Source organism: Cryptococcus depauperatus, chromosome 3 (assembly GCF_001720195.1).
Source record: "Cryptococcus depauperatus CBS 7841 chromosome 3, complete sequence".
NCBI lineage: Eukaryota > Fungi > Basidiomycota > Tremellomycetes > Tremellales > Cryptococcaceae > Cryptococcus > Cryptococcus depauperatus.
The window spans coordinates 1,780,962-1,803,299 of NC_089470.1; the positions used below are offsets into that span (position 1 = coordinate 1,780,962).

General features: G+C 45.9%; 10 protein-coding genes across 10 annotated transcripts; 6 read left to right on the forward strand and 4 right to left on the reverse strand.

Moving 5' to 3' along the window:
* Window positions 1–184: 184 nt before the first annotated feature.
* Window positions 185–2,391, forward strand: L203_102972 (histone deacetylase RPD3; the record flags this gene model as incomplete). The annotated part of the gene is made up of 11 exons (XM_066212380.1): window positions 185–220; window positions 328–373; window positions 489–571; window positions 629–746; window positions 800–874; window positions 945–1,052; window positions 1,104–1,134; window positions 1,181–1,348; window positions 1,409–1,725; window positions 1,774–2,019; window positions 2,066–2,391. The coding sequence occupies 11 exons, from the start codon at window positions 185–187 to the stop codon at window positions 2,389–2,391; spliced, it is 1,554 nt and encodes a 517-aa protein (XP_066068477.1).
* Window positions 2,392–3,106: 715 nt separating this feature from the next.
* L203_102973 (uncharacterized protein) lies at window positions 3,107–4,744 on the reverse strand (the record flags this gene model as incomplete). The annotated part of the gene is made up of 5 exons (XM_066212381.1): window positions 3,107–3,117; window positions 3,169–3,185; window positions 3,232–4,122; window positions 4,170–4,354; window positions 4,397–4,744. 5 exons carry the CDS (start codon window positions 4,742–4,744, stop codon window positions 3,107–3,109), a joined length of 1,452 nt encoding a protein of 483 aa, XP_066068478.1.
* Window positions 4,745–6,816: 2,072 nt separating this feature from the next.
* L203_102974 (uncharacterized protein) lies at window positions 6,817–7,186 on the reverse strand (the record flags this gene model as incomplete). Its single annotated transcript, XM_066212382.1, has 3 exons — window positions 6,817–6,928; window positions 6,984–7,096; window positions 7,163–7,186. 3 exons carry the CDS (start codon window positions 7,184–7,186, stop codon window positions 6,817–6,819), a joined length of 249 nt encoding a protein of 82 aa, XP_066068479.1.
* Window positions 7,187–7,580: 394 nt separating this feature from the next.
* On the forward strand, window positions 7,581–10,123 carry L203_102975 (uncharacterized protein; the record flags this gene model as incomplete). The annotated part of the gene is made up of 12 exons (XM_066212383.1): window positions 7,581–7,872; window positions 7,965–8,031; window positions 8,079–8,176; window positions 8,226–8,252; window positions 8,303–8,416; window positions 8,467–8,529; window positions 8,584–8,685; window positions 8,733–8,969; window positions 9,015–9,147; window positions 9,199–9,449; window positions 9,657–9,781; window positions 9,863–10,123. The coding sequence occupies 12 exons, from the start codon at window positions 7,581–7,583 to the stop codon at window positions 10,121–10,123; spliced, it is 1,770 nt and encodes a 589-aa protein (XP_066068480.1).
* A 221-nt stretch (window positions 10,124–10,344) lies between these two features.
* On the forward strand, window positions 10,345–12,261 carry L203_102976 (uncharacterized protein; the record flags this gene model as incomplete). The annotated part of the gene is made up of 19 exons (XM_066212384.1): window positions 10,345–10,434; window positions 10,480–10,492; window positions 10,539–10,578; window positions 10,623–10,658; window positions 10,705–10,756; window positions 10,805–10,881; window positions 10,927–10,944; window positions 10,990–11,018; window positions 11,070–11,111; window positions 11,161–11,207; window positions 11,256–11,272; window positions 11,319–11,404; window positions 11,451–11,529; window positions 11,583–11,646; window positions 11,693–11,729; window positions 11,777–11,807; window positions 11,855–11,957; window positions 12,009–12,080; window positions 12,127–12,261. 19 exons carry the CDS (start codon window positions 10,345–10,347, stop codon window positions 12,259–12,261), a joined length of 1,068 nt encoding a protein of 355 aa, XP_066068481.1.
* Window positions 12,262–12,882: 621 nt separating this feature from the next.
* On the reverse strand, window positions 12,883–13,215 carry L203_102977 (uncharacterized protein; the record flags this gene model as incomplete). The annotated part of the gene is made up of 1 exon (XM_066212385.1): window positions 12,883–13,215. One exon carries the CDS (start codon window positions 13,213–13,215, stop codon window positions 12,883–12,885), a length of 333 nt encoding a protein of 110 aa, XP_066068482.1.
* Window positions 13,216–13,470: 255 nt separating this feature from the next.
* Window positions 13,471–15,131, forward strand: L203_102978 (uncharacterized protein; the record flags this gene model as incomplete). Its single annotated transcript, XM_066212386.1, has 5 exons — window positions 13,471–13,589; window positions 13,634–13,673; window positions 13,724–13,889; window positions 13,936–15,019; window positions 15,080–15,131. 5 exons carry the CDS (start codon window positions 13,471–13,473, stop codon window positions 15,129–15,131), a joined length of 1,461 nt encoding a protein of 486 aa, XP_066068483.1.
* A 457-nt stretch (window positions 15,132–15,588) lies between these two features.
* L203_102979 (casein kinase II subunit alpha) lies at window positions 15,589–17,024 on the forward strand (the record flags this gene model as incomplete). Its single annotated transcript, XM_066212387.1, has 9 exons — window positions 15,589–15,609; window positions 15,668–15,722; window positions 15,790–15,866; window positions 15,923–16,117; window positions 16,175–16,333; window positions 16,385–16,549; window positions 16,597–16,691; window positions 16,737–16,939; window positions 16,987–17,024. The coding sequence occupies 9 exons, from the start codon at window positions 15,589–15,591 to the stop codon at window positions 17,022–17,024; spliced, it is 1,008 nt and encodes a 335-aa protein (XP_066068484.1).
* A 247-nt stretch (window positions 17,025–17,271) lies between these two features.
* Window positions 17,272–21,412, forward strand: L203_102980 (uncharacterized protein; the record flags this gene model as incomplete). The annotated part of the gene is made up of 18 exons (XM_066212388.1): window positions 17,272–17,385; window positions 17,440–17,567; window positions 17,615–17,759; window positions 17,808–17,864; window positions 17,916–17,990; window positions 18,039–18,597; window positions 18,652–18,882; window positions 18,933–19,283; window positions 19,331–19,402; window positions 19,453–19,592; window positions 19,643–19,661; window positions 19,715–19,782; window positions 19,836–19,874; window positions 19,918–20,319; window positions 20,379–20,505; window positions 20,557–20,748; window positions 20,797–20,840; window positions 20,891–21,412. The coding sequence occupies 18 exons, from the start codon at window positions 17,272–17,274 to the stop codon at window positions 21,410–21,412; spliced, it is 3,285 nt and encodes a 1,094-aa protein (XP_066068485.1).
* A 297-nt stretch (window positions 21,413–21,709) lies between these two features.
* Window positions 21,710–22,286, reverse strand: L203_102981 (uncharacterized protein; the record flags this gene model as incomplete). The annotated part of the gene is made up of 4 exons (XM_066212389.1): window positions 21,710–21,741; window positions 21,800–22,009; window positions 22,082–22,195; window positions 22,250–22,286. The coding sequence occupies 4 exons, from the start codon at window positions 22,284–22,286 to the stop codon at window positions 21,710–21,712; spliced, it is 393 nt and encodes a 130-aa protein (XP_066068486.1).
* Window positions 22,287–22,338: the final 52 nt, after the last annotated feature.

A 22,338-nucleotide genomic window follows, 5' to 3' on the forward strand; every position in this document is an offset into this window, starting at 1 on the left:
CCCTATTCGATTTGGACTAAATTGAGTACAGCCAAAATTTGCTTCCGTGATTACGACTCCTGTTCAGTTCGTGATAATGAATAACCCAAATCTCTTATTATTCTAAAGATATCAATAAACCCATTTTAGCTTTCAAAACATTACAATCAACGTCAAATACTACTTGTATTTTGAAATGGCAACCATGGAGCCCATTGTGGGCGAAAGCAAGCGAAGAGTGGTGAGCAGTCTTGATAACTATTGTTCACAACCCTCCATCTACCTCTTTTATGGCTGGCTGTCCTACCTATCATATGAATATTGGGCTTTGCTGAGCACTTGGTGTAGTGTTACTTTTTCGACTCTGATATCGGCAATTACCACTATCGCCCAGGTGTGTCCTTGTTTGTCTTTGATTCAAAACGATCTTGATGCGGACTGGGGCCTAACTATAACTTTTCAAATTGTTTAAAGAGCATGTCAAGGAATGCTGATGTCTGTTTCTGTAGGCCACCCAATGAAACCAACGAGGATTAGGATGTGTCACTCTCTGGTCATGAACTACGGCTTATATAAAAAGATGGAGATATTTGTATGAGACTAGCATTCTACAAGTTGATCCCAATACTGATAGTTGTTGCTCAAACAGAGGGCCAAACCTGCTACCAAGCGAGAGATGTCTCAATTCCATACTGACGATTACGTCGATTTCCTTTATCGGATCAATCCTGATAATGCTTCGCAATTTGCCAAGGGCCAGGTAAAATGTCTGTATGGTGGAGGTGACAGTCCGTTTTTGTGTCTAACCGTTGATCCTTAGACAATGTCGGAGATGATTGCCCAATCTTTGACGGCCTTTTTGAGTATTGTTCTATTTCTGCTGGAGGATCCATGGGTAAGCCTGTGATACGTGATACCTACCGAGCTTTTTACTCGTCGCTAATAGTCCTTTTGTCGCATTACAGAAGGAGCAGCTCGTTTATCACGAGATAAATGTGACATTGCGGTCAACTGGGCCGGAGGTTTACACCATGCAAAGAAGTCTGAGGCGAGCGGATTTTGTTATGTCAACGGTGAGCTCGAATTTCGGTCCACGTTGTGTGGGCATTGAAAAAGGCTGGTAGATATTGTCTTGGGTATTTTGGAACTCTTGAGGTATGTTTGTATATAGCTTGTTATTCCAAACTGACAATCCCGCAAGATATCACCAAAGAGTGTTGTATATTGATATTGATGTTCACCATGGTGACGGTGTTGAAGAAGCATTTTACACCACAGATCGTGTGATGACATGCAGTTTTCACAAATATGGAGAATTCTTCCCTGGAACTGGCGGGGTTAGAGACAATGGCTATGGGAAGGGCAAAGGGTAAGCTTGTTTGAATTATTCTATTCACTAGCAAGATTGTCTAAAAAATGACCATTCCAGCTACGCTATCAACGTTCCTCTTCGAGATGGTATCAACGATGAAACCTACAAGAGCATATTTCAACCAGTCATCAAGCGTGTCATTGAATGGTATCAGCCTGGCGCTATCGTTCTTCAATGTGGCTCCGATTCTCTTTCTGGCGACCGTTTGGGTTCTTTCAACCTTTCTATGCGCGGACATGCTGCTTGTGTTCGCTTTGTCAAATCTTTCAGTCTCCCTCTACTTCTTCTGGGCGGCGGAGGATATACCATCAAATCTGTTTCAAGAACCTGGGCATATGAGACTGGTTTAGCAGCAGGTGTAGAGCTTGGTCGAGGTAGGATCCTCTGTTTATGTTGCCTTACCTGACTGACTCGCTCACTAGATTTGCCAAATAATGAGTATTGGGAATACTACGGCCCAGATTATGAACTTGATGTTCGGCCATCTAATATGACGGACCAAAATACTCCAGAATATCTTCACAAAGTTAGAGAAGCGGTGTTTGAAGTTTTACGTGATAAGAATGCGGCCCCTAGTGTACCTCTACAATCTGTTCCAAAATTAAGACATGATGATGAGGATGATAACGAAGGGGAGGATGATGAAGATAAAGACATTCGTCGACCAGGTATGCTATCGAGTCTTTACCTAAAGCAGAGACTGACTGTTAAAAGTACGTCTCTGGGATAAGGAAAAACAACACGAAACGTCGCTTTCAGATTCCGAGGATGAAGGCACTGGCGGTCGACGGCATTGCAAAAATTACAAAGAGAATTCTGTCAAGAAATCTCAGTCAAAATCTCCCGCTGATATTGTCATTGAAGAAGCTCCAATGATTATAAGCGAGGAAGTTTTGAAGCCTTCCTCTCAAGGCGTCTTGGAGGAGTCTTCGGCGCCTGTATCTTTACTATTATCGCCAACTACCGATGCTACGCAGCCCATACCCCTAACCTCAATCGCATCAGCGACGACAGATGCTGACGTTGAAATGGAAGGTTAATCACGTTGTTGTTTCTATTCAGGGCTATGTTAGACACTTGGTCCATACATTCTAGCCTCAGATTATCATGACTTTCCAGTCTCAGGTTCGTCTCCTATTAAATATTCCAATTAGGTACCAGGAGAATCTTTGGCACAACATTCTAGCTATTGTAATGTATCACTATATCGCAAAGTCAGAGCTTCGCATGTAACTAATTTGATACTTTCCAAAGCTTCTGTGCAGGACTAACTGATCACTTCAGCCCCGATATGTAAAGCATCGTTACTGACTCTGAGTTGTTGCTTTTGCTTACACACTGATTTGCTTGGACGCCAGCGCAGAGGCTACAAAAGAGAACCAGTTATATCCCAAAGAATTACGCAAACTCACTCAGACAGGAATGGGAGAGTGAGTAGAGGTTTGATTCCAAATATGAAGGACAAAAGCTTAGTGCTTGGAAGTATTGAACACTAACTTTCCAGTTTTGATAACTCAAAAACATCAAAAAGTATAAGGTCCATATATACATTTCAACAGTTGGCTAATAGATATTACTAACATTGATGATACAAAATCAAGCCTCTTTGGAAAACACAATCATAACAGCTACCCCTTCTAGAAGCAACTTGTTCTGAATTTTATTCTATGCGTATTATAAATTCTTGGCTACCAAGATACAAAGCACGACAGATGATTATTGATGCTGATTAGACAGATAATAGCAAGATTTGGACTATATTCCATCTACAAAGAGGAATCAGCAACCAAACTCAACCATGTTGTTATCCAACCTACCTCTTTCAAAAAACATACTCAACCCTTGCCTCTTCCATCCCGTCTAAACCAACTCCATCATACCTTTTTATCGCCGGTATTTCATCTAATTTTGTTTTGGTTTCCTTGCGGTCTCGCTCATCCAAACCATGTTTGTATCGATCTTGATATTCTATTACCTTTTTCCCTTCCAAAACCAAGCCTGGAGTAATCAGGAGCGAGTTACTGCTAGACGTGGAACGAGACAGACTTGTATAATTCTCTCTCTCTCGAACGAATGGTGAGTCATTTTGCACGTTATACAAAGCGTATGCTGACGGTTGGTGGTACTGGGCAACGTTACAGGAAACAGAGAGATAGCTGTTTGGCTCGTAATCCATGTCTGATTCATCGCCTACGCCTTCAGACACCGATGACCATGTTGGAGACGAAAGCGCTATCGATTCGCACCTGTCCTGCTGTCCATGGACATACCTTCCATGCTGTGGACGGTACGCATACATGTCTAGACATCCGTCAACCTTGCCAACTAGTGGTAATCTCTTTGGCGCCTGCAAAGAATCAGCCCTTGCAACGCAGACAACCGGCTGCCTGGCGAAAGCAGCTGCTTCCCTCACTACAGCAGAAGCTGTTTCCAACTCTTTCTCTGTCATGGTAAATCTCTCTACTTTCCGTACCATGTCTTCCAATTCCTGCAAGCTGATGCGATCTGCTGGTTCCAAGACAAACAACCTCTTCAAAATCGCATGCGTCTCATTCGAAACGGGCAGAATAGTCTGAAGGAAATCGCGGTTTTCCAAATACGCTCGAAAAGTCTCGTCGTTGGGGCTAGCCTGCCTCCAAGGGTTTCGGCCGCAAGCAAGGTTGACCAGTATGACACCCAACGACCAAATATCTGTAGATTTCGTCGAGTAACACTTGAGTCTTTTAAAAAGATCACCTTGGCATTCGGGAGAGAGGTAAAACGTCGATCCACTGAGATCGTCAGGAGGTTACAACAGCGACCCACATACCATCCAAACTCTGCCGACAACGTCTCCGTCGTCGCTAGCCCAAAATCTGCCAGACAAACTCTCTCTCCCCCTCCCAAGCACAATATATTCTCTGGCTTCAAGTCACGATGATAGATGCCTAATTTGTGGCAATGCTTGACCGCTCCGATAATTTGAAGAAAGACGCGCTTGATGAGCTCGTCATTACCCAGGTACTACCCAGTCTGTCAGTATCTTTTCCTCCAGCCACCACCCACCCTTCTCTTGTCTGTAATCATGCCAAACAAATCGCCCCCGTCGCAAAAGTCGAGCACAACAAAGATACAATCCTCTTCTTCCACAATTCGACGAAGAGACACTACATTGGGATGCCCGCTCGCCAATGCGTGAAGCCGTATCTCTCGCCGTTGAAATTCTCTCTGGTAGCTGTCTATCCCGGCTCGGACAAGACACTTGACGGCGAGATATCCTCCGTCCTCATCCTGGGCAAGGTAGACGACACCATAGGCCCCGATGCCGAGCACGGCGAGCAGATGCAGGCGACCATTGTCAATAGACTGTCCCACCCGATGGGTCCCAGTGGCCGCAAACATTTTGCCGAGCATATTCCTACGAGCACTTGGCTTCTCGCAGGCACATAGATGTTGTCGACCTGGAGCTCTCTCTTTATATAAACGTTGAAATTGACAGAGAATCAACGACAGCGAATTGTCCCTTTTTCCTGTTTTTGACAGCTGCAATACTAGCTCTACCGGATAAAAGAGTCGGGCCTTGGGCGGAGAAAAGAGGTACAGGGCAAAGTCTCTGGACAGAGGACACGGCGAAAAGGATTGTATATATATATTCGTCAACGGCAAGAATCCGACAGCCACAGGAGATTGCGGAAAAGGATGACGACGAGGTGCAGAGCTTGGTTAAGCTTGCTACAACCAAGGGAAATAAAGAACCTTAAAGGTCTTTTTCTACTAGCTTTCAAGTTTAGTAGGCAGTGTCCAGCTCATCTGGGATTCACAACTCATAAATGCTATGCAGATAGAGTTATGGAGAGAAGGAAAAGTAGAAAGATGGCGAAGGATGAGGAAGAAGGAAAAATGTCGTTGAACGTGAACGGTTGGATAGATGCGGATAATTGCCGATGGGGTTATACACTCCAATATTCAGGCACCAGGTTTGTTTAATACTTGTGATATTCCTTTTCGGTCGGTGAGTATGGGATGGTTTGTAATGGTTTGTAATGGTTGTAATGGTTGTAATGGTTGTAATGGTTGTAATGGTTGTAATGGTTGTAATATTTGTAATATTTGTAACAGTTGTAATAGTTGTATTGACGGGTCGAGTATGAAATGTTGTAAGAATGCCATTCCGCAAGTGATTTTGGAGGGATGAGAGAACCTATGGGCAAATTGGTTCACGTCTAGCGTATGCGGGATTCATACTCGCCAGAAGTTTGATAGTCCAGCATGCGGTATTCTCAGGATGCGACAATGGTTGCCGTAATGGCAAGACCTACGATTCGAGTCTAGTACTATTCCAAGTACTTTTTCTCATCTTGCCGCTTCTTGAACAGCTTCATCTTGAGCTTTCGTCATATGGTGATAGCTTATACGGGATAGAGATTCTGAAATGCGTTAACAGAGGTTCGATATGAGTCATCGTTGACGCAATCACTTTTCTTACGAAAATGGCTGAGTTATCGTTGAATGGTGAAACACTCGAATCCGACTATTGAAATCATCGAGACGGAAAGTAATAGTGTAGGTCGATTGTCTTGTATCCGTTGGTGTACATTCATGCGTAGTAGGTCATTGATGGCTAGCGTTTGGAGAGATGTAATCGTGTTACGAAATCAAGATTTATATAGATTCTAACGACAGAATTACGGAATTCATGGGTTCTTCGTGTTGGAAAGAAAAACAGTCAGTCAGGTTTCTGTTTGGCCGTGAATTGTTTGAGAAGAAAATACACATACTGAGAAAAGGTGTTGATTGGCTAGAGGCTGAGAGTATTGCTATAATTTGCCTTGTGTTGTACTTTTCCTTGCAATCCGACTGGCGACTCTTTGCAGCCTTGACACGGGTTTTATTTCGATTGAACGATTCATGGATTCTGTCTTCATGTTGTGTCTGGCCTTGCGCTCTGGTAGGGCCTATCCATTTGTATTGGACGATAGCGTTGGGTGCATTGTTGAGTTTTCGCCGTCTCAAAAGCTTCGTATAGCCGCAACTCACAACACGGTGTGCTCGTTTCACCCTCCGTCTCAAGCATCTGATGATCAATCTGAATGGTTAGTATACCCATTGCGACGCAAAGCAATATTCCTTTTGAGATTGTATTATGGTTCAACACAATGGCGAGTGATAGTAGAGAAAGTCGTGGCAAATGTCAAAGGTTTGAGTAATGGCTGCGAGGTTTGAAGCTCAAAAATCAGCCCCAAAGAGCGTCTCATGGTCAGTCTCGTTCTTGCTAGGTGAATGTTGAAACCCATAAGCACGTTGTCATTTATGCCTCTAGAACAAGTCTCAATTGAAGATACTGTCAGCAGTTCTTCTACAATACTTCATGTGCCAGGCATGCAGCGAAGAGAATAAAAAGGTGTCTGCAATGGCAACTGCTGCTGCAAAAGCGTGATCTCATCTGACTGTACGGTGAATATGAAAAGATAATCCCTCACTACATCTTAGACATTTACTCCCACTGTGCAAAACAAAGCTACGACGCCGATGCCAGCCAGTGACGATGCCGCCAGTACAGTCGTTATCTCAGCCAGAGGTATCTTGGATCTATTGAGCCTGTGATGAATGCAATCAGCGGGCATAGTTTTCAACCAAGAGCTCAAAAACTCACGTTGTAAATAAGAAAATGAGAGCGAAAAATCCCAAGAGCGCCAATAATGCGATAGGTGGAAGGGCGGCAGTAGACACCAGAGGCTCAAAGGCTGGAAGAGATTGGTGGAGAGACTACATGGCGGTTGAGTTTTCGTTGTTTCGTCTACTGTGGGCTATAAACTCCAAGACATAACCCACCTTGACGGATGCGTATGAAGACATTGAAGATATCACTGCAAGCCACTCTTGCTGCTGTAATTTTGGGCTATCCGAGAGGGCTTGTATAATACTCAGCTTGCTGGGATTGTTGCTAAGCGTTTTGCTTTGAAAACAAAAGATAGATACACATACAACTTATTTTATATGGAATGGTATCACTTTCAATCGTCCTGGTTACATTTCACATGGTAATCACGTGGTAAGAAGAAGAATGGTGACGTGGAAGTTTTGCACGCCTTTCACGCATGCCTAACTTGAACCGGTTTCTTTCTAGTTAACTTTAACCCAAAAAAAACAAACATCCATCACCAAAATTCCATTATAGCATTAAAAATCTCATTCAATCCTTTTCCTTTCCGTATGCTCTTGACTTTTACATATTCTGGCTCTCTTCTCCATGCCTGACATGTCTTCTTCTCCTAATCACCAGCCGGAAATCTCTGTCCCCTATACGGAATCAGCCGTCTTTCGTCACAGCCCAAAAATTGAAACACAACTCAAGCGAGAATGGGAACCAGGCTGCCAGTCCGATGAGCTCTACGACGTATATCTACCCGCTTGGAGAGCATCCATTAGACGTTTTCTTGTCCGACGACTAAGGAATGAAAAGGAATGGATGGCAGACTGGCAAAAAGCAACTAGGTCGGAAGCTAGAGATACATTCTTTTACTGGTCTGCTATTTTTGGGAGTGAGTTCTTCTACCAAGGACTCAAGTATTGGGTGTGGGACGGATTAGATACTGGCGATATATCGAGACGAACGGCTGAATATCTATCAAAGCACACACATTCTTTATGATGTTTTTGCCGGTCCTCTTCTTCTTTGGCAGGCCTATGGAGGGTAGAGGGTAAGTGTATCGTAATTCATTTGGATCAAGCTGATGTATCACACCAGACTTTTAAATTTGGTTGGCCTTGGCATTTACATATCGTCCTTCACAAAAGACTTGGTGTGTACGCCTCGCCCGTATAGTCCACCTGTCATTCGATTGAGTAGGTCGTCAGCGCACCAGTTCTGAGTATACTGACAGCGAACCCACAGCCATGAGTACGCACCATCACGAATACGGTACGTCCCGTTTGCACACCTCTACACTCGATTTTTCAACTCGGTTTCAGGCTTTCCATCCTCCCACTCTACTAATTCTATCAGCATTGCTTTGTTCTTTGGCCAGTGGTTATATCAAGCTCGGCAGCAACTAGGATGGCCAGTCGTCGCTTCTGGATGGGCAAGTAAGACTTTAATCTATGCTACATACTCTCTCCACTCACCTGAAACCAAGTCCTTGCCGTATACGCCTTGAGCGTCATTGGAGGGCGGGTTTATACCGGTATGCACTCTACGGGTAAATCTGCTTGCAAATGTGTTATTCGCGAGCTGACTTTTTTTTTCACCTCAGCCGATGTCTTGGCTGGCAGTATCATGGGCATCATCTGCTGGATGTTTTGGACCGCTGTAGGCGATTCGTATGAGGCATGGGTCATCTCAGGATCATGGATTGGTAACGCCATGTGTACCACACCCTTTCTCTCGCTAATAGGACTGCAGTCCCTGCCGTTATCATCCCACTCGGACTGGTCTGTATACACTACCATCCAGAGCCGATGGACGACTGTCCTTGTTTTGAAGATGCCATTGCTGTTCTTGCTGTCATGCTGGGCGGCACGATAGGCCACTGGGCCTCTGTATCGATCTGGCCTGTCCTCCAGTCCCGGACGATGCCTCCGCTGTTTCAACAAAACGCCCTCGTCATCATCCTCGTGACTGTCTTTCGGCTCGTCTTTGGTAGGTCGCCCATCGCTGGCGCTTCCCAACGCTAATCTTCTCCAGGCTTGGGCGCTCTCTTTGCATGGCGGATTGTTGCCAAAGCGACGCTGCTGAAAATTCTTCCTCCCATCTTTCGGAGCTTTTCAACAATCTTCCGTACCAGCTTGCCTACCCGACGCTTCTACAAGGCTGCCACGTGAGACTGAGAACGGAAGCAATTGACCTACTCGCTGACCTGGTGTTGCAGCGAGTACCAGACCGTCCCGCCTCATCTCGGTTTCCGTACCATTCCTTCCATGCTCGACCTTCAGACGGGTGAGAACGACGCGGCCCCTTCTTCGCCTCACCTTGTCGCCCAAACGAAACCAGACAACCTTCCAAACGGGCTGAGGAGGAGAAACACAGACAAGGGCAACCTGCAGCTGCCCAACGGAAACGCGCAGAAACCGAGGCCACGCTCGCTGGGCTGGGTGATACAACCAAAATACGATGCGGAAGGTAGGTCGGCACACAGGTTACCGTTTGCTGATGCTCCCAGTCCTTACCAAGGTCGGCGTGTATTTCGGGATTGGTCTCATAGCCACGACACTTGCTCCCTTTTGGTTTGAGCTGGCTGAAAGCTTTGCATTGGGTAAAACCCATTAACCTCTCTCTCTCCACTGTACCACTTGCATGAATACGATAGACTGGCAACACTGTTTACAGCCAAGCGTCCGTTTGGACAGCCGTCTATTCCATCCAGCATGTCTCTCATACTGACGACTCGTATCACTGACTCAAAGCGAGGCTCTGGTTGTCCCGATCTCGCCCGCCTTCCTCGGTCACACCGAGTGAATGGCGAGACGGAGCCGTGGAGAGGCTGAGCACTGACCGTCTGGCAATATGGCTCGTCGCTGCCTTTTCGGATGTAGCGCGCCTTCCACGACTCTTGTCTCGCGCCTATCCTCACGCCTAGCGGGTTGCCAATGTTTTCCACCCCATTATGGTTTACCGCTGCTCGTAACGGTTCCTTTTGTCGAGACGCAAAGGAGGGGCTGGCCAAGGGCGCGGGGTTTTTGCAATCTCCGGTCTCGGACGGAAGATGGAAACGGGCGCGTCGCGTCGCGGGGACGTGCAACGATAGCGCGGTGGCGCAGGAGATTATCAGGTATGGAATCGCTGCGACCGGGTGACAATCATGATGATGGTTCCTGGCACGACACGCTAAGCTGGAGAAAATCGCATCGTTTGCTAGCTTATGCCACGCTGTTCCTGAGATCATCACTCGAGCTCGTCTTGAATCTATTTTTTTTTAATTATATTTTGTGGCGAGTTGCTGGGGCGAGAGAGGTATAAAGGCCAGCAGCGTTGCCACCCGTCCTCTTGAAAAGTAAAGAAGAAACATATTCGCAGTATGGAAGCGGCAGCGGTAGTCTTTGCAAAAGAGACACAGATTGCTGGTTTCAACGAGACAGCTGCGGCTGCTCTCTTTGCGAAAGATGCAGTGAGTCTGAGTGCGTGTCGTGGAGACTGTTGCTGACGTGTACAGACGTTTTTGCTACGTAGGTTTGCTTTGCGCTGGGTGGGCCAGTCGCTGACCCGGGGCAGGATGCCAAATGGCATCTCTCATCATTGATACGTTTCTTGCGTATGTTTGTCACTGGCGGAGCGTGTCGCGCTGATGCCGTGTAGTGGCGTGCTGGCGGTGCAAGTGTTTACCTACTTTCAGTGAGTGGCGCTGTGATATAGCGGATTCGTGCTGAGGTGAGATTAGATACCAGAGAAACGACAAGTGGTGGACGAAATTGGTCGTTGGTTGGTCATGTGTGAGTGCTGGTGTTGTCGTTGTCTCCGCAGTGGCTCACAACGGACAGACTTGGACTTTTGTCATCACTGTGTACTACTGGGTGTATATCTCGTATCTGTTCATCAACAATTTCGGTTTGTGGCTGTAGGTTGGGTTTTGCGTCTGTGGAGTACGCTCACCTTGTCTTAGTCCTTGGCTCGAGGTTAGGTAAGTTTGAGGCTCGTCGGACGCAAGAGCCAACGAATTCCCTAGGTGGCTCGCAAAGATGCCGACTTTTGACGGTGAGTTTGCTTCCAAAGGCTGTTTGCTTGAGCTGATGTGGGCATGAATAGTGTTGGCGATCGTCCCTGTCCAAGGCTTCTTTGCCTATCGAGGTTGGCCTTGTCGTTTATCTGGCGCCATTAAATTGATAAAATCCTCTAGCATATCTGTTGACTAATCGAAATCGATACATTCTGGCCATTCTTATCGTGAGTGGGATGTTTGCTGGATAGGGCATGGTACTAAGATTCGGATAGCTTTTACTCATGGCTGCGTATGATCGTCTGCCTCGTTTGGGAAAGCGATCTGATGTTTCCTAGCTTTGGTGGTGGCGTCGGTGTCACAGCGGTGTTTGGTGGTCAGTCTAGTCTGTTGGGTGCCAACAAGAGTGGACCAACTCTCATCAGTAAGCGATTCAAATTGTTACCCAACGCAATGCTTATGCTATCCAGCTTGGACAGCCACAACGACGGCTGCTGACGTTCTTATTGCCGGCTGCATTCTCTACGGTTTGTTAAAGTCCAAGACTGGGTTTGTGTTTTTTGATAAACCGTGGTCTTTTCATTTGCTAAAATGCCTTACAGCTGGGCCCACACCGATAAACTTGTTAGTAGGCTAGTTCGACTGGTTTTTGAAGCTCAGCTTCCGGTAAGTAATCCGTGATTCAATCTGCTCTAGGCTAAATGCATCACAGCCCACCTTCCTCGCCCTTGCCTATTGCATTGAGTGGTGTAGGTCGATGGTGCCAAAGCCAGGATGTTACTAACTAAGCGGATAGCGCAAACACCGTCATCCTTGTTGGGAGCAGTGTTGGTTGAACTTGTCAGCTAAATGGAGTAAGCTTACGAGGATATAGCTTCCAATGTTTGCAGTCAAAGGCGTACTGCGTTGGTCTTTTATACACCCTCAATTCTAGGATTTCATTCTCTGTTGGTTTGGATGACGCACGCAGCCACCATGTGAGTTTCTGCGTTGCTCAACAGCTGTTTCTGACTGACGTCGGTTTTCAGACCCCACAAATCTTTGGAAATAGCAGGCGACCTACGGATGGTATCCAGATTGACGTACAGACCTATATACATGTTGGTGTCCACCAATCTATCCGGAATCGGCTGACGATTGCCACAGGGTGATAGCTATGTTCTCGAGGAGAGCAAAGGCTCCCACAAGCACGACAAAACTGATTCTCTGTCCGACCAAGAGGCTACTATTGTTCTTGAAAACCACAGCCGATCACGCTTGACTGGCTCAGATGCCGTGTAGATGAGACGTCAAGCCTACGTGGAATAAGGCGCATCTTGAAAAGATTTGGAGAAAATTGGTTGCTAAACCAAACATCTGTACAGTATATGCTTGCTGTTTGTGCACAATATCAGTCTATCAACTCAAGTGTATGATCATGGGCTCATTGGGAGCTTTGGAAGTGTAATATTGTGGAGATGGGTGTGGCTTATAGTGTTAGCGTTTACAACTTGGTAATGCACTACGCGAGTTCCAATGTCCAACTCATCATATCAAGAGCCGGTCTCCGCGTTAATGTCCATTCTACCACTCTACAGTCTCCCAGGCTTCCGTCCATTCTCTCTGGGTAGTCTCCTTGCAAAAGCTGCTTAACACATCCTTACTCGTTTCCGTCTCACCCACAGCTCACTCTTGGTTTCCTTTGCCACGTCATGTCCTATTCGGTTTGTGAGGTTCACCCAGGGCGCATCATTTTGGCGTGGGAACAACCATAACCCTCTACGGACCATCGGCGATCGCCGCTTTTGCCACGTGATTCTAGTGGAGCACTCCGACATGTTTTCCATTAACTTGTTGTAACACATCTCAACCACTATACACAAATCAAATGTATATCAAGCCTGCCGCTGCGTAGAAGAGTAATCAGATGGAATGAGGAGAGAATGGAGTGAGCAGCTGGATCTGGCGGAGAGTGGCATAGGAAGCGGCCTTGGTGATATGGGCAAAAAGACCTAGAGGAACGAGAGTTGCTCGTATTCCCTTAATCTCTCTGTTTTGGTGTAGGGCTATACTCGGAGTCTCTGTGTTGGAAAAGCTGGCTCTCAACGGGAGCGCCAGCCTGCTAGATTGGAATGCTGTCTCTGTATACTTGGCCATTGTTTGAGACACTTGCAAGCCCAGCTTCAAGCCTCGAGATGATTGCTTCCCAGCAAGGTTTTGTCGTGCACTACACTTTGGCTTGCTCTCTGTGTGCATCCAGATCAATATACATACAGCAACGGTTGGCAGCAGTTGACTATGCTCCGTTGCCTTGAGAAAACCACTCTCCCATCAACGCCAGTGTGGCCGCATGGATCGCCTGGATGTAATCCCTTTCAGGTCTTGCAATAATCATTCTCTAATGATTTTGTATTTGCATCATTACAAAGTATTTATATCCAACCATCATAAAGCATTTAATGCCGCTCTTTTGCTCAAAACCGATATCAAGCGAGTATTAACTGCTCGATAATGTTGAAACGCGCAACATTGGTCGCAGGAAGCTGTGTTTTGATATTGGCATTACATACAAAAGCCTTTTCTTTCAGTACCGGGACTCCAACGCAATGTGGCAACTTGACTGTACAGTGGCAAGTCTACATGATAACAATAGGCATTGCTGATACGACATTAGGGATGGTGGCAGCCCACCTTTTCAGCTCCACCTTGTCCCAGTGAGGGGTGTCCTGCTAATTTTGATAAAGCTGACCGTCTTGCCCTGTAGACTGTCGAAGTTGCTGGAGGTCACATTGAGAGTATAGCCATTCCTCGAGAGCTCCAAAAGCCATACACCTTTTCGTTCAATCTTGATCAGCCCGCTGGACTAAACTTTATAATGACAATGGGTGATGCGTCTGGATTTGGAACAGGTGGCACGACACCAGTATTGAGTCGGTAGATTGGTCTCGTACGGGTTGTGTTGCTAAAGACTTGTAGCTGTTGAATCATCCGACCATTCGACATGTGTCCCAAGCATGGTCAACGCAGATTTTTTCTTCTCTGTCTCTCCGAATAGCAATCCTCAATCATGCTCCAGCATGAGTATCACATGGGCATCCAACGCAACTGATCCTACGACACTATATGGTATGATTCCTCACGGCACTGCATTCCAGATCCCTATCGATGACTCGGGTACGTCCAAGGATTGGACTGTCAATATAGCCTCTGGCACCCAGTTCCTCCTGATGATGAGAGATGCTGGTCCGTATGGGACAGGTGGAAGCACTGGATTGTATACGGTGCAGAGCGGCAACACGGGTTGTTTGGATGCGTCGAGTCCCGCTAGTGCCGCCAGTGTAGCGATTAGCACGTCAAGTTCAGCTGTGAACACTGCTAGCGTCTCCGGCGTTGGTGGAACTTCGTCTGGCGACTCGGCTGGTCATGGTAGGTCAAATGGTCGAAAAATCGGCGCTATTGTTGGCGGCACCTTGGGCGGATTCTTTTTTCTCGTATTATTGGGTCTACTCTTGTTCTTTTGTATTCGCAGGCGTACCCAATCTTCGTCAACCTCAGATAGTTCAGGTGTCAAGTCATATGGCTTTCCACATGAGAAGGGCAAAAGACGTCAAACAGTTGATTTGATGGACGCGAGTGAAGGTGGCGAAGGAGAAGAGCAAATGATTGGAGACGATACCTATCAACTAGATCCATTTCGATATCCCTCACCGCATGAGATACCGGAAGGGGATAATGCCGGCACGAGTGCTGCGACCGAAAGAAATGCTGAAGAGAGACCTCTGTCTTGGACTGGAGACAAGATACAACCATCGACCAACACCAGCCAAAATTACCAGAGCTTTTATAATGGGGTGGATTCCTCCATGGCTCCTACAGTAGCAACAGTTGGCCATGAGACGGCTAACGGCCCAACAATTAGGAGGGAAAATTCCATGAGAAAATCGACGGTAAGCCAGTTTGAGCAAAGGCGACAGTCGGAAACCGATCATCGGGTCGAGAACGAAGATGAAAACGAACATGTTACAAGATTCGTTCAACATGAAGATGCAGGAAAGATTGTGTGCGTATCCGATGTTATTGATGATTTGAAATGCGCATGATCACTGACCAAGCTGTACAGAGATCTTCCGCCGAGATACGATCAACTGAAAGCTAGAAATCCAGATCAATGAATGTAGGACATTGCGACGAAATCGTAGCAGAATAGTGTCGATGAGGCTTCAGCCATATTGGTTTTGTGTACGAGGTGTTGATTGTTGAAACCGTTGTGATGTCGCTAGGTTATGCACATAGAAAAAAGTGTAATTATTTACTGCAGAAGATGAAATCATAATGAGCAATCAATCCATACAATGTAGAATTATGAATATTGCAGACACTCTCAAGGTGCCACGAACCGGTGCTTCGGGAAATTGAATCCAACCGTTGCTTGGTTGCTAATGGCTGATTCTCGTTGCCCATTAAGGTGCTTTTACAACTTTTGCTACTTCAAACATTCTTGAAGCCTGATACGCTCAAAGGCCTGTTCAAACTGGAGGCGCCAACATCCAAGTCATCCGCAAATAGCAACAGCAAGTCAAGTCAATTATCTGCCTTTACTAGAGAGTTATACATAGAGGCTTCCTTGCAATGCCTGAAGGACGGAGTGTGGTATGTACACCCATTGCATTTTTAATATAAGTGACATGGTGCTTACGCTGATGTAAAGGCGCGGGTCTACGCAAATTGCAACGAGAAACTGGGAAGAACATGGTGGGACTATGGCAAGTTTCTTTTGTTTCATATCAGTGCTATTCTTTGGTCCATTCCAGCTGACGCGTTCACCATTAGACAATTTGATGGTACAATGGGGTATACAGGACAGCTATGAGATTGTGCGAAAGGTTGGACGAGGAAAATACTCTGAAGTAATCAAATTACTAGCCAGTTTGTTGACGCCTTTTGACCAAATTTTTCTGTATAGGTCTTTGAATCCATCCATCTTCCTACAGATTCCAAATGTATCGTCAAAGTCTTGAAGCCTGTGAAAAAGAAGAAGATCAAGAGAGAGATCAAGATCTTGCAGAATTTGGCCGGCGGACCAAACGTTGTGGGACTGCTAGATGTAGTCAGAGACAGCCAGTCTAAAACCCCATCAATTGTCACAGAATATGTCAACGTAAGTCGATTGCACCATTACCCGTGCGTGCGCATTACTCGACTAACAAACTGCCAGAATACCGAATTCAAAACCCTATACCCCAGATTTACTGACTTTGATGTACGATATTACATTTTTGAGCTTCTCAAAGCTCTTGATTTCTGTCACTCAAAAGGTATCATGCACCGGGATGTCAAACCTCACAACGTGATGATAGACCATGAGAAACGCACAGTAAGTCTCTATGAGCACCTCCCACTGTCTTGCTCACTAGGTTCCATATAGTTACGGCTGATTGACTGGGGGCTGGCCGAGTTTTACCACCCGGGTACAGAGTATAATGTGCGAGTAGCCTCGAGATATTTCAAAGGTCCTGAGTTACTAGTCGATTTTCAAGAGTACGATTATAGTCTGGATATGTGGAGTTTAGGATGTATGTTCGCTAGTATGGTAAGTGGGCGTGTTCAATGGCAGAGCAGTATTGACTTTACATGTAGATATTCCGAAAAGAGCCATTTTTCCATGGTCATGACAATGCCGACCAATTAGTAAAAATTGCCAAAGTGCTTGGGACTGATGAACTCTATGCCTAGTAAGTTATGCTTCGACAATCTAAAGCAGACTGACAATTGGCCAGCCTCGAAAGATACGAAATAGACCTAGATTCACAATTTGACGACATCCTCGGCCGATATCCTCGAAAGCCATGGACTCGTTTCGTCTCTTCCGAGAACCAGCGCTACATTTCTGGCGAAGCAATAGACTTTTTAGACAAGTTATTGCGGTATGACCACCAGGAAAGGTTAACAGCAGAAGAGGCCAAAGAGCATGCTTACTTTGGTGGGTTGTGCATATGATCAAAAGACATGACGGCTGAACACGATTAGCCCCTGTTCGCGAGGCAGCAGCACAAGCCAGTCAATAAGTGAGGCAGACGTCTGAAGGTTCAAGGTTCAATTGGGTATTTGCAGAGGAGGCATGGAACTCGTAGAATCACGTGACTGAAGATACTATTGATAAGAGTGTGTTGTCGTATGTGATTTATCGATTTTACGTAATGTGGTGACGCGCGGTTTTGGTGAGATTTCTTGTGCACAGTCCTCCGCGTTGATCCTTTGGCTACTGTATATAACCACTACAAATTGTTGAATTTGCCACCCAAAGCCTCTTTAATGGCATATGCGTACAATACAGACCGCTCAGCGGCGGCGTCGACGAGCTCGCTAGATAAAGTCCCTATGCGTAAAAATTCTGATGCGCTCGCTGATGTGATTGAAGAATTCAAGGTAATGAGCTTAGTCAGTCAGCAAAAAGTGGAAACACTCACATGTTGTCTATAGCGCAAGATATCTGAGGATGAAATTTATATCAATTTTGCCCAGGAGCGAATTCGATTAGAGAAGGAATATGTGGAAGGCTTGCGACGGCTCTATAATCGAACACTGGCAATCGATACGTTACACGACGAGTCAGTCAAAGGGTAATTGTTTAACCAGCATATCTGACTTGTCACAGTGCTCCTCCAAGAAAATCAGAAAAACCAACGTCCAGAAAAGCTTGGGCCGAGGTGCGCGACTATACGCTGCGAGAGATTGAGGCACGAGAGGCTATGAAAGAGGCACTGACAGTGGATGTTGTAACCGAGTTGTTAAGAATTAAGGTAAGTGATCGCAGGCGAGTATCCAACTCTTGCTGAAGAGTAGAGCAGGAGCAACAGACACGAATCAGGAATCATCTTAAAGACGAAATAAAAAAAGCAGAGGATGTAGGTTGAGGTACTACAAAGCGAAAAGATTCCTCTAATTTTGTCTGGCAGAACTATGACGAACATGCAAAACACGATCTTCCAAAACTCAAAAAGGCCTACTTTCAGAAATGTCAAGCCCTTGAAGTAAGTATCTAGCGAGGTATAGGGAGCCGCAAGCTGAAAACAGTACAGGACCATAAGAGGCAAGAACATGCTATTGAAATGCAAGCTCGCCTTTTATCTACATCACAGCCTCCTTCTCCCAGTGCTCTTCATGGGCATCCATTTGCGATGGGTGCCGGGCCGGAATACACTTCTCCCCCTACAGCTACACCCCTCCTTCCACCCATGACTAATTCAAACATGACACGCACTCAAACTAGTGACGTTGCAGGGCGCGAACGACCACACACACCAGGCGTTTCCATTTCGGTCTCTATGCCTACAAAAGATCAAGAGAAGGAAACCAAATTTGGCAACAGGCTCCGGGCGGGATCTGCCTCAGGTCTTGAAAGCAAATCAAGAGATGTCTTCAATGATCTGGCAGCTCAGGGGAGGAAAGGTTTCTCAGCTTTCATGCAGAAATTAGGGGGAGACAAGGAAAAAGAAAAAGACAGAGATGATGGACATACTGTTTTCAGTGGTGTTGAAGGCGAGGGCTTGCAAAGAAGAGGAACAGCGGGTAATGCCAACTCGAAAGCCATGATGGCTGTGCGAGGAGCGAAGATTAAGCGCGAGGCGGATGAAGCTGGTAAATGCCTGTATCATGCTGAAAATCACGCATTATCATTGACGGTCAGTATAGATAAAGCATATCGTATGGAGGTATTTCACCTCGAGTCCCTGCGTCTGTGCCTAGAAAAGCTCAAAGCTTCATCAATTGTGCATCTGGAGGAATTCAACGATGATTTGAGCACAAAATTGCGGACTGCCATGGATAATTACATTCATATCGTACACAGTACCGCGATTACCCAAGCTCAGGCTGTTGACATTCCTCGAGCGGCAGTGGATTCTATCGACGCTGATTATGATAGTGAGAGATGTTCAATTTCGGTGCATGAGCGGAGCTGATAATATATTTAGTGAGGCTTTTTCGCCAGAAAATGCACGCATCTGTTGGTTTGACCACAATACCTCCCATTGCTTATGAAAATTTCTATGTGGGCCGCTGTATGTCTTTGATTTTTGGCATCAAGCTCATCGATTACGACACTGCACGAGGAGATGGCAATGATTATGGTAGACCACCAGCCATTGTTGATAAATGTATCATTGCTATCGAAAAGCGTGGCCTTTCTTATGAGGGTATATATCGTGTGAACGGGAGACACGCTTCTATTCAAAAGATGATACAAGGGATTGAGAAAGATGAGGCGCGCTTCGATTTTGATGATAAGGACGACATCTTCAGCATTGCCAGTGTTTTAAAGCAATGTACGACGCTTGATAGATGCTACAAGTGAAACTGACCGAGACCGTAGATTTGCGCGAATTACCTGAGCCCGTCTTTTATTATTCTCAAGCCGATCGGATCAATTATACGAATGATCAAGGTATGCGTGGAAATAACCATTTCATGACATATGACTCATCTGCACATTAGATGATATAAACATCAAGTTTAAGGCACTCCGAAAGCGTCTCGCGCAACTTCCTCCCATCCATCAGACCACTTTCCAGGCAATTATTGAACATCTGGGCCGTGTGCATGCCCAATCAGAAGTGAACAGAATGGGAGCAAAAGTGAGTATCATTCGTATGCCTCAATTGATCGAATATTGATTTCTGCCAAGAACCTTGCAGTCGTGTTCAGTGAGTAATCGACTTGATGATATCCTAAGTTAAGCTTAATTGTTTTTGTATAGACTCTGTCATCTTTGGCCAAGATCATCTGCCAAGCGACGGTAATGTTCTGAACATGAATCGGGGAATGGTAAGATAGCATCTAGTTGCTTTGAAAGTGTAACTGAGTCTAAGTTGTACCAGAATACTCTACTTGAGGATTTAATCACCAATTCTGATTTGGTCAGCCAACAATTCGCCTAAAGCCAAGCTTACCTTGTTCTAGTTCTTTGCTCCCCCACCATCCCCAACCAAGGCTTCAGATTCATTGTCTTCAAGTGTTTTATCCCGCTCGGGTTTATTGCCAGAAGCTGCCAACGTAGACGAGGCTCATCCCGGCAGCTCTCGTACTAAGTTCAAAATTTTGCAACCACAGGGCGACGAAAATAATTTCGAGACTAAGGAAAAGATATCGCCTGTCAACAACACCACTGCAACCGCCATGATTCCCGACATCGCGGTAGGCGAAGGATCTCATACAGTCGCTGAATTAGCGACCACAAATCTTGAAACCATGACCAAACAGCAATCGACCAGAATCTTTACACCGGATGAGGACTTGACATTATTGTTCGATCCAGGCCTGATACCGGCCAGCATGCGGGATAATCTGCCAGACAATATCCATGTGAGCCATAATATACTTTTTCTGTTGTCAGATGGATGACTCATCTTATCATGTGACAGATTCGTCCTCTTGCCTCTACAGATCTTCTTCGGAAGCATTTTGAGCTTTTAAACGTCCTTCGTCCCTCGCCGGCCTTGGCTCCCTCGATGTATCAAGCCATCTTTTCACAATTCCAAAACTGTCCCGGTACCTACTATGTCTTGGTCATGGTTGACAAGACTAAGGATCATCTGGTAGCTTCGGGCACGCTGATTATTGAACGCAAGTATATCAACGGGGGAGGTGCTTCAGGACATTTAGAGGACATTGTAATTTCAGAAGCAATGCAAGGGCAAAAGCTTGGCACGAGATTGATAGTCGGACTGCGGGATATGGCTGTGATGCTCGGATGCTACAAAGTCGTCTTGGATTGCAAGGAGGCCAAATCTGGTATGACCACTCTTGTCTTCGCGAGATGATGTTGACTGTGATTTTTAGCCTTTTATGAAAAATGCGGTTTTCATAACAGAAGTGCAGGAATGGTGAGCATTTTGACCCAAAAGATTGATCTTGAATTAACAAGACTTGTAAGGCATATTATGTTGCTACGGAAGAGCAGTCCGCCGTCGACCCTTCTGTTGTAGATAGACAAGATGAGAATTTGGCTCTAGGTGATTCTTTGGCTCCTCCACTCCACGATCCTGTCGAATCAACCTCCATCTCAGAGTCCAGTACGACCCCCAGAATTCTTCAACATGACAATGATCCCTTTACCCAGATAGAAGTAGGCTCTATGAAAAACCAGACCGGAATGATTTCACATAATCCTGATATTGAACTCCCCGGGTCCCCAAAGACATTCACAAGCGCGTCATCCGGAACGGGTGTGACTTATACGTTCCCCCTTGCTGCAGATGAGGATATAATACCTTCCTGGGCAGCCGAAGGACTAGGGAGCAGTGCCTTGAAGAAAAGTGGGCACGATGTGCCGGAAGTATTGGCTGGGACGGGCGAACAAGATGACAAACACCAGGATAGGAAGGAATCACTAGAAACGCCTCTTCCTCCTGGCGCTGCGCCACCAGATCTATCAGCTGAGCCTGAACGAATCTAGAATGAAAAGGTTTGAAGAAGCTTATTCTGTATTTCTAGCTTTTTGGTGTTTTGTTCCACATGCGAATACACAAGTAATAATACATGACCCACGATAGAACGTGATGAATAATTAACATGAAACGGTGCTTCTGCTTCACAAACGAACAAGTTGGGCAGCATCTAGTCTCGACATGATCAGTCGTAGCAAGGCTTTGGTACAAGAGCAAAGCCAGTTCATATACAGGTACTGATTCTCGTTTTGATCAGAATTGAAGAATCGCTTCACAACAAGACAGATCCATCTCTAAACATATTCCTAGTAAAATCTCCTGGATCCGGGCGATTCATCTACAGGAGATGGTTGATCAGCTTTGGAAACACAGCCATGCACCTGTTTGAACTTTACCTTTGGTATCAAACGCTGAACTAATGGGACCCAGTAGGAGTTTGGTTATCCAGATGGTTGGGTCCAATCTGGCGCCTGACTTGCGCATCGCTTCCTCTTGTTCAGCCTCAAAATTGGAAGTGCAATCAACCAGAGGGCCGCAAACAGGATGACTGTCGAGCTCAGCAAGAAATTTCATGGCTTTCATGTCATCCCCGACTTGAGCAAATTCTATTCATATACAAATTCAGCTACACCCGATACTTTCTGGCTGTCGCCAGTAAGTGAATCCTGGGCACATACGATAAGATATGGCGTCTGGGCCGTAACGGGTGCGCTTAAGATCAGCGTCGGCTCGAAGAATGACATTGAAGATTTCGTCTTTTGGCTCGCCGGCGGGACTACCATCAGTAATGGCTATTCGGTTTGATGAATACCGCCTTGGTTCAGACAAAGAGAAATATTACTTACTGATAACAACGACAGGCTTCATCAGACGGTTTTGCATGGCGGGTCCAACGACCAAAGGATTGAGGATTTTATGCCAGAGGGAAGTACCG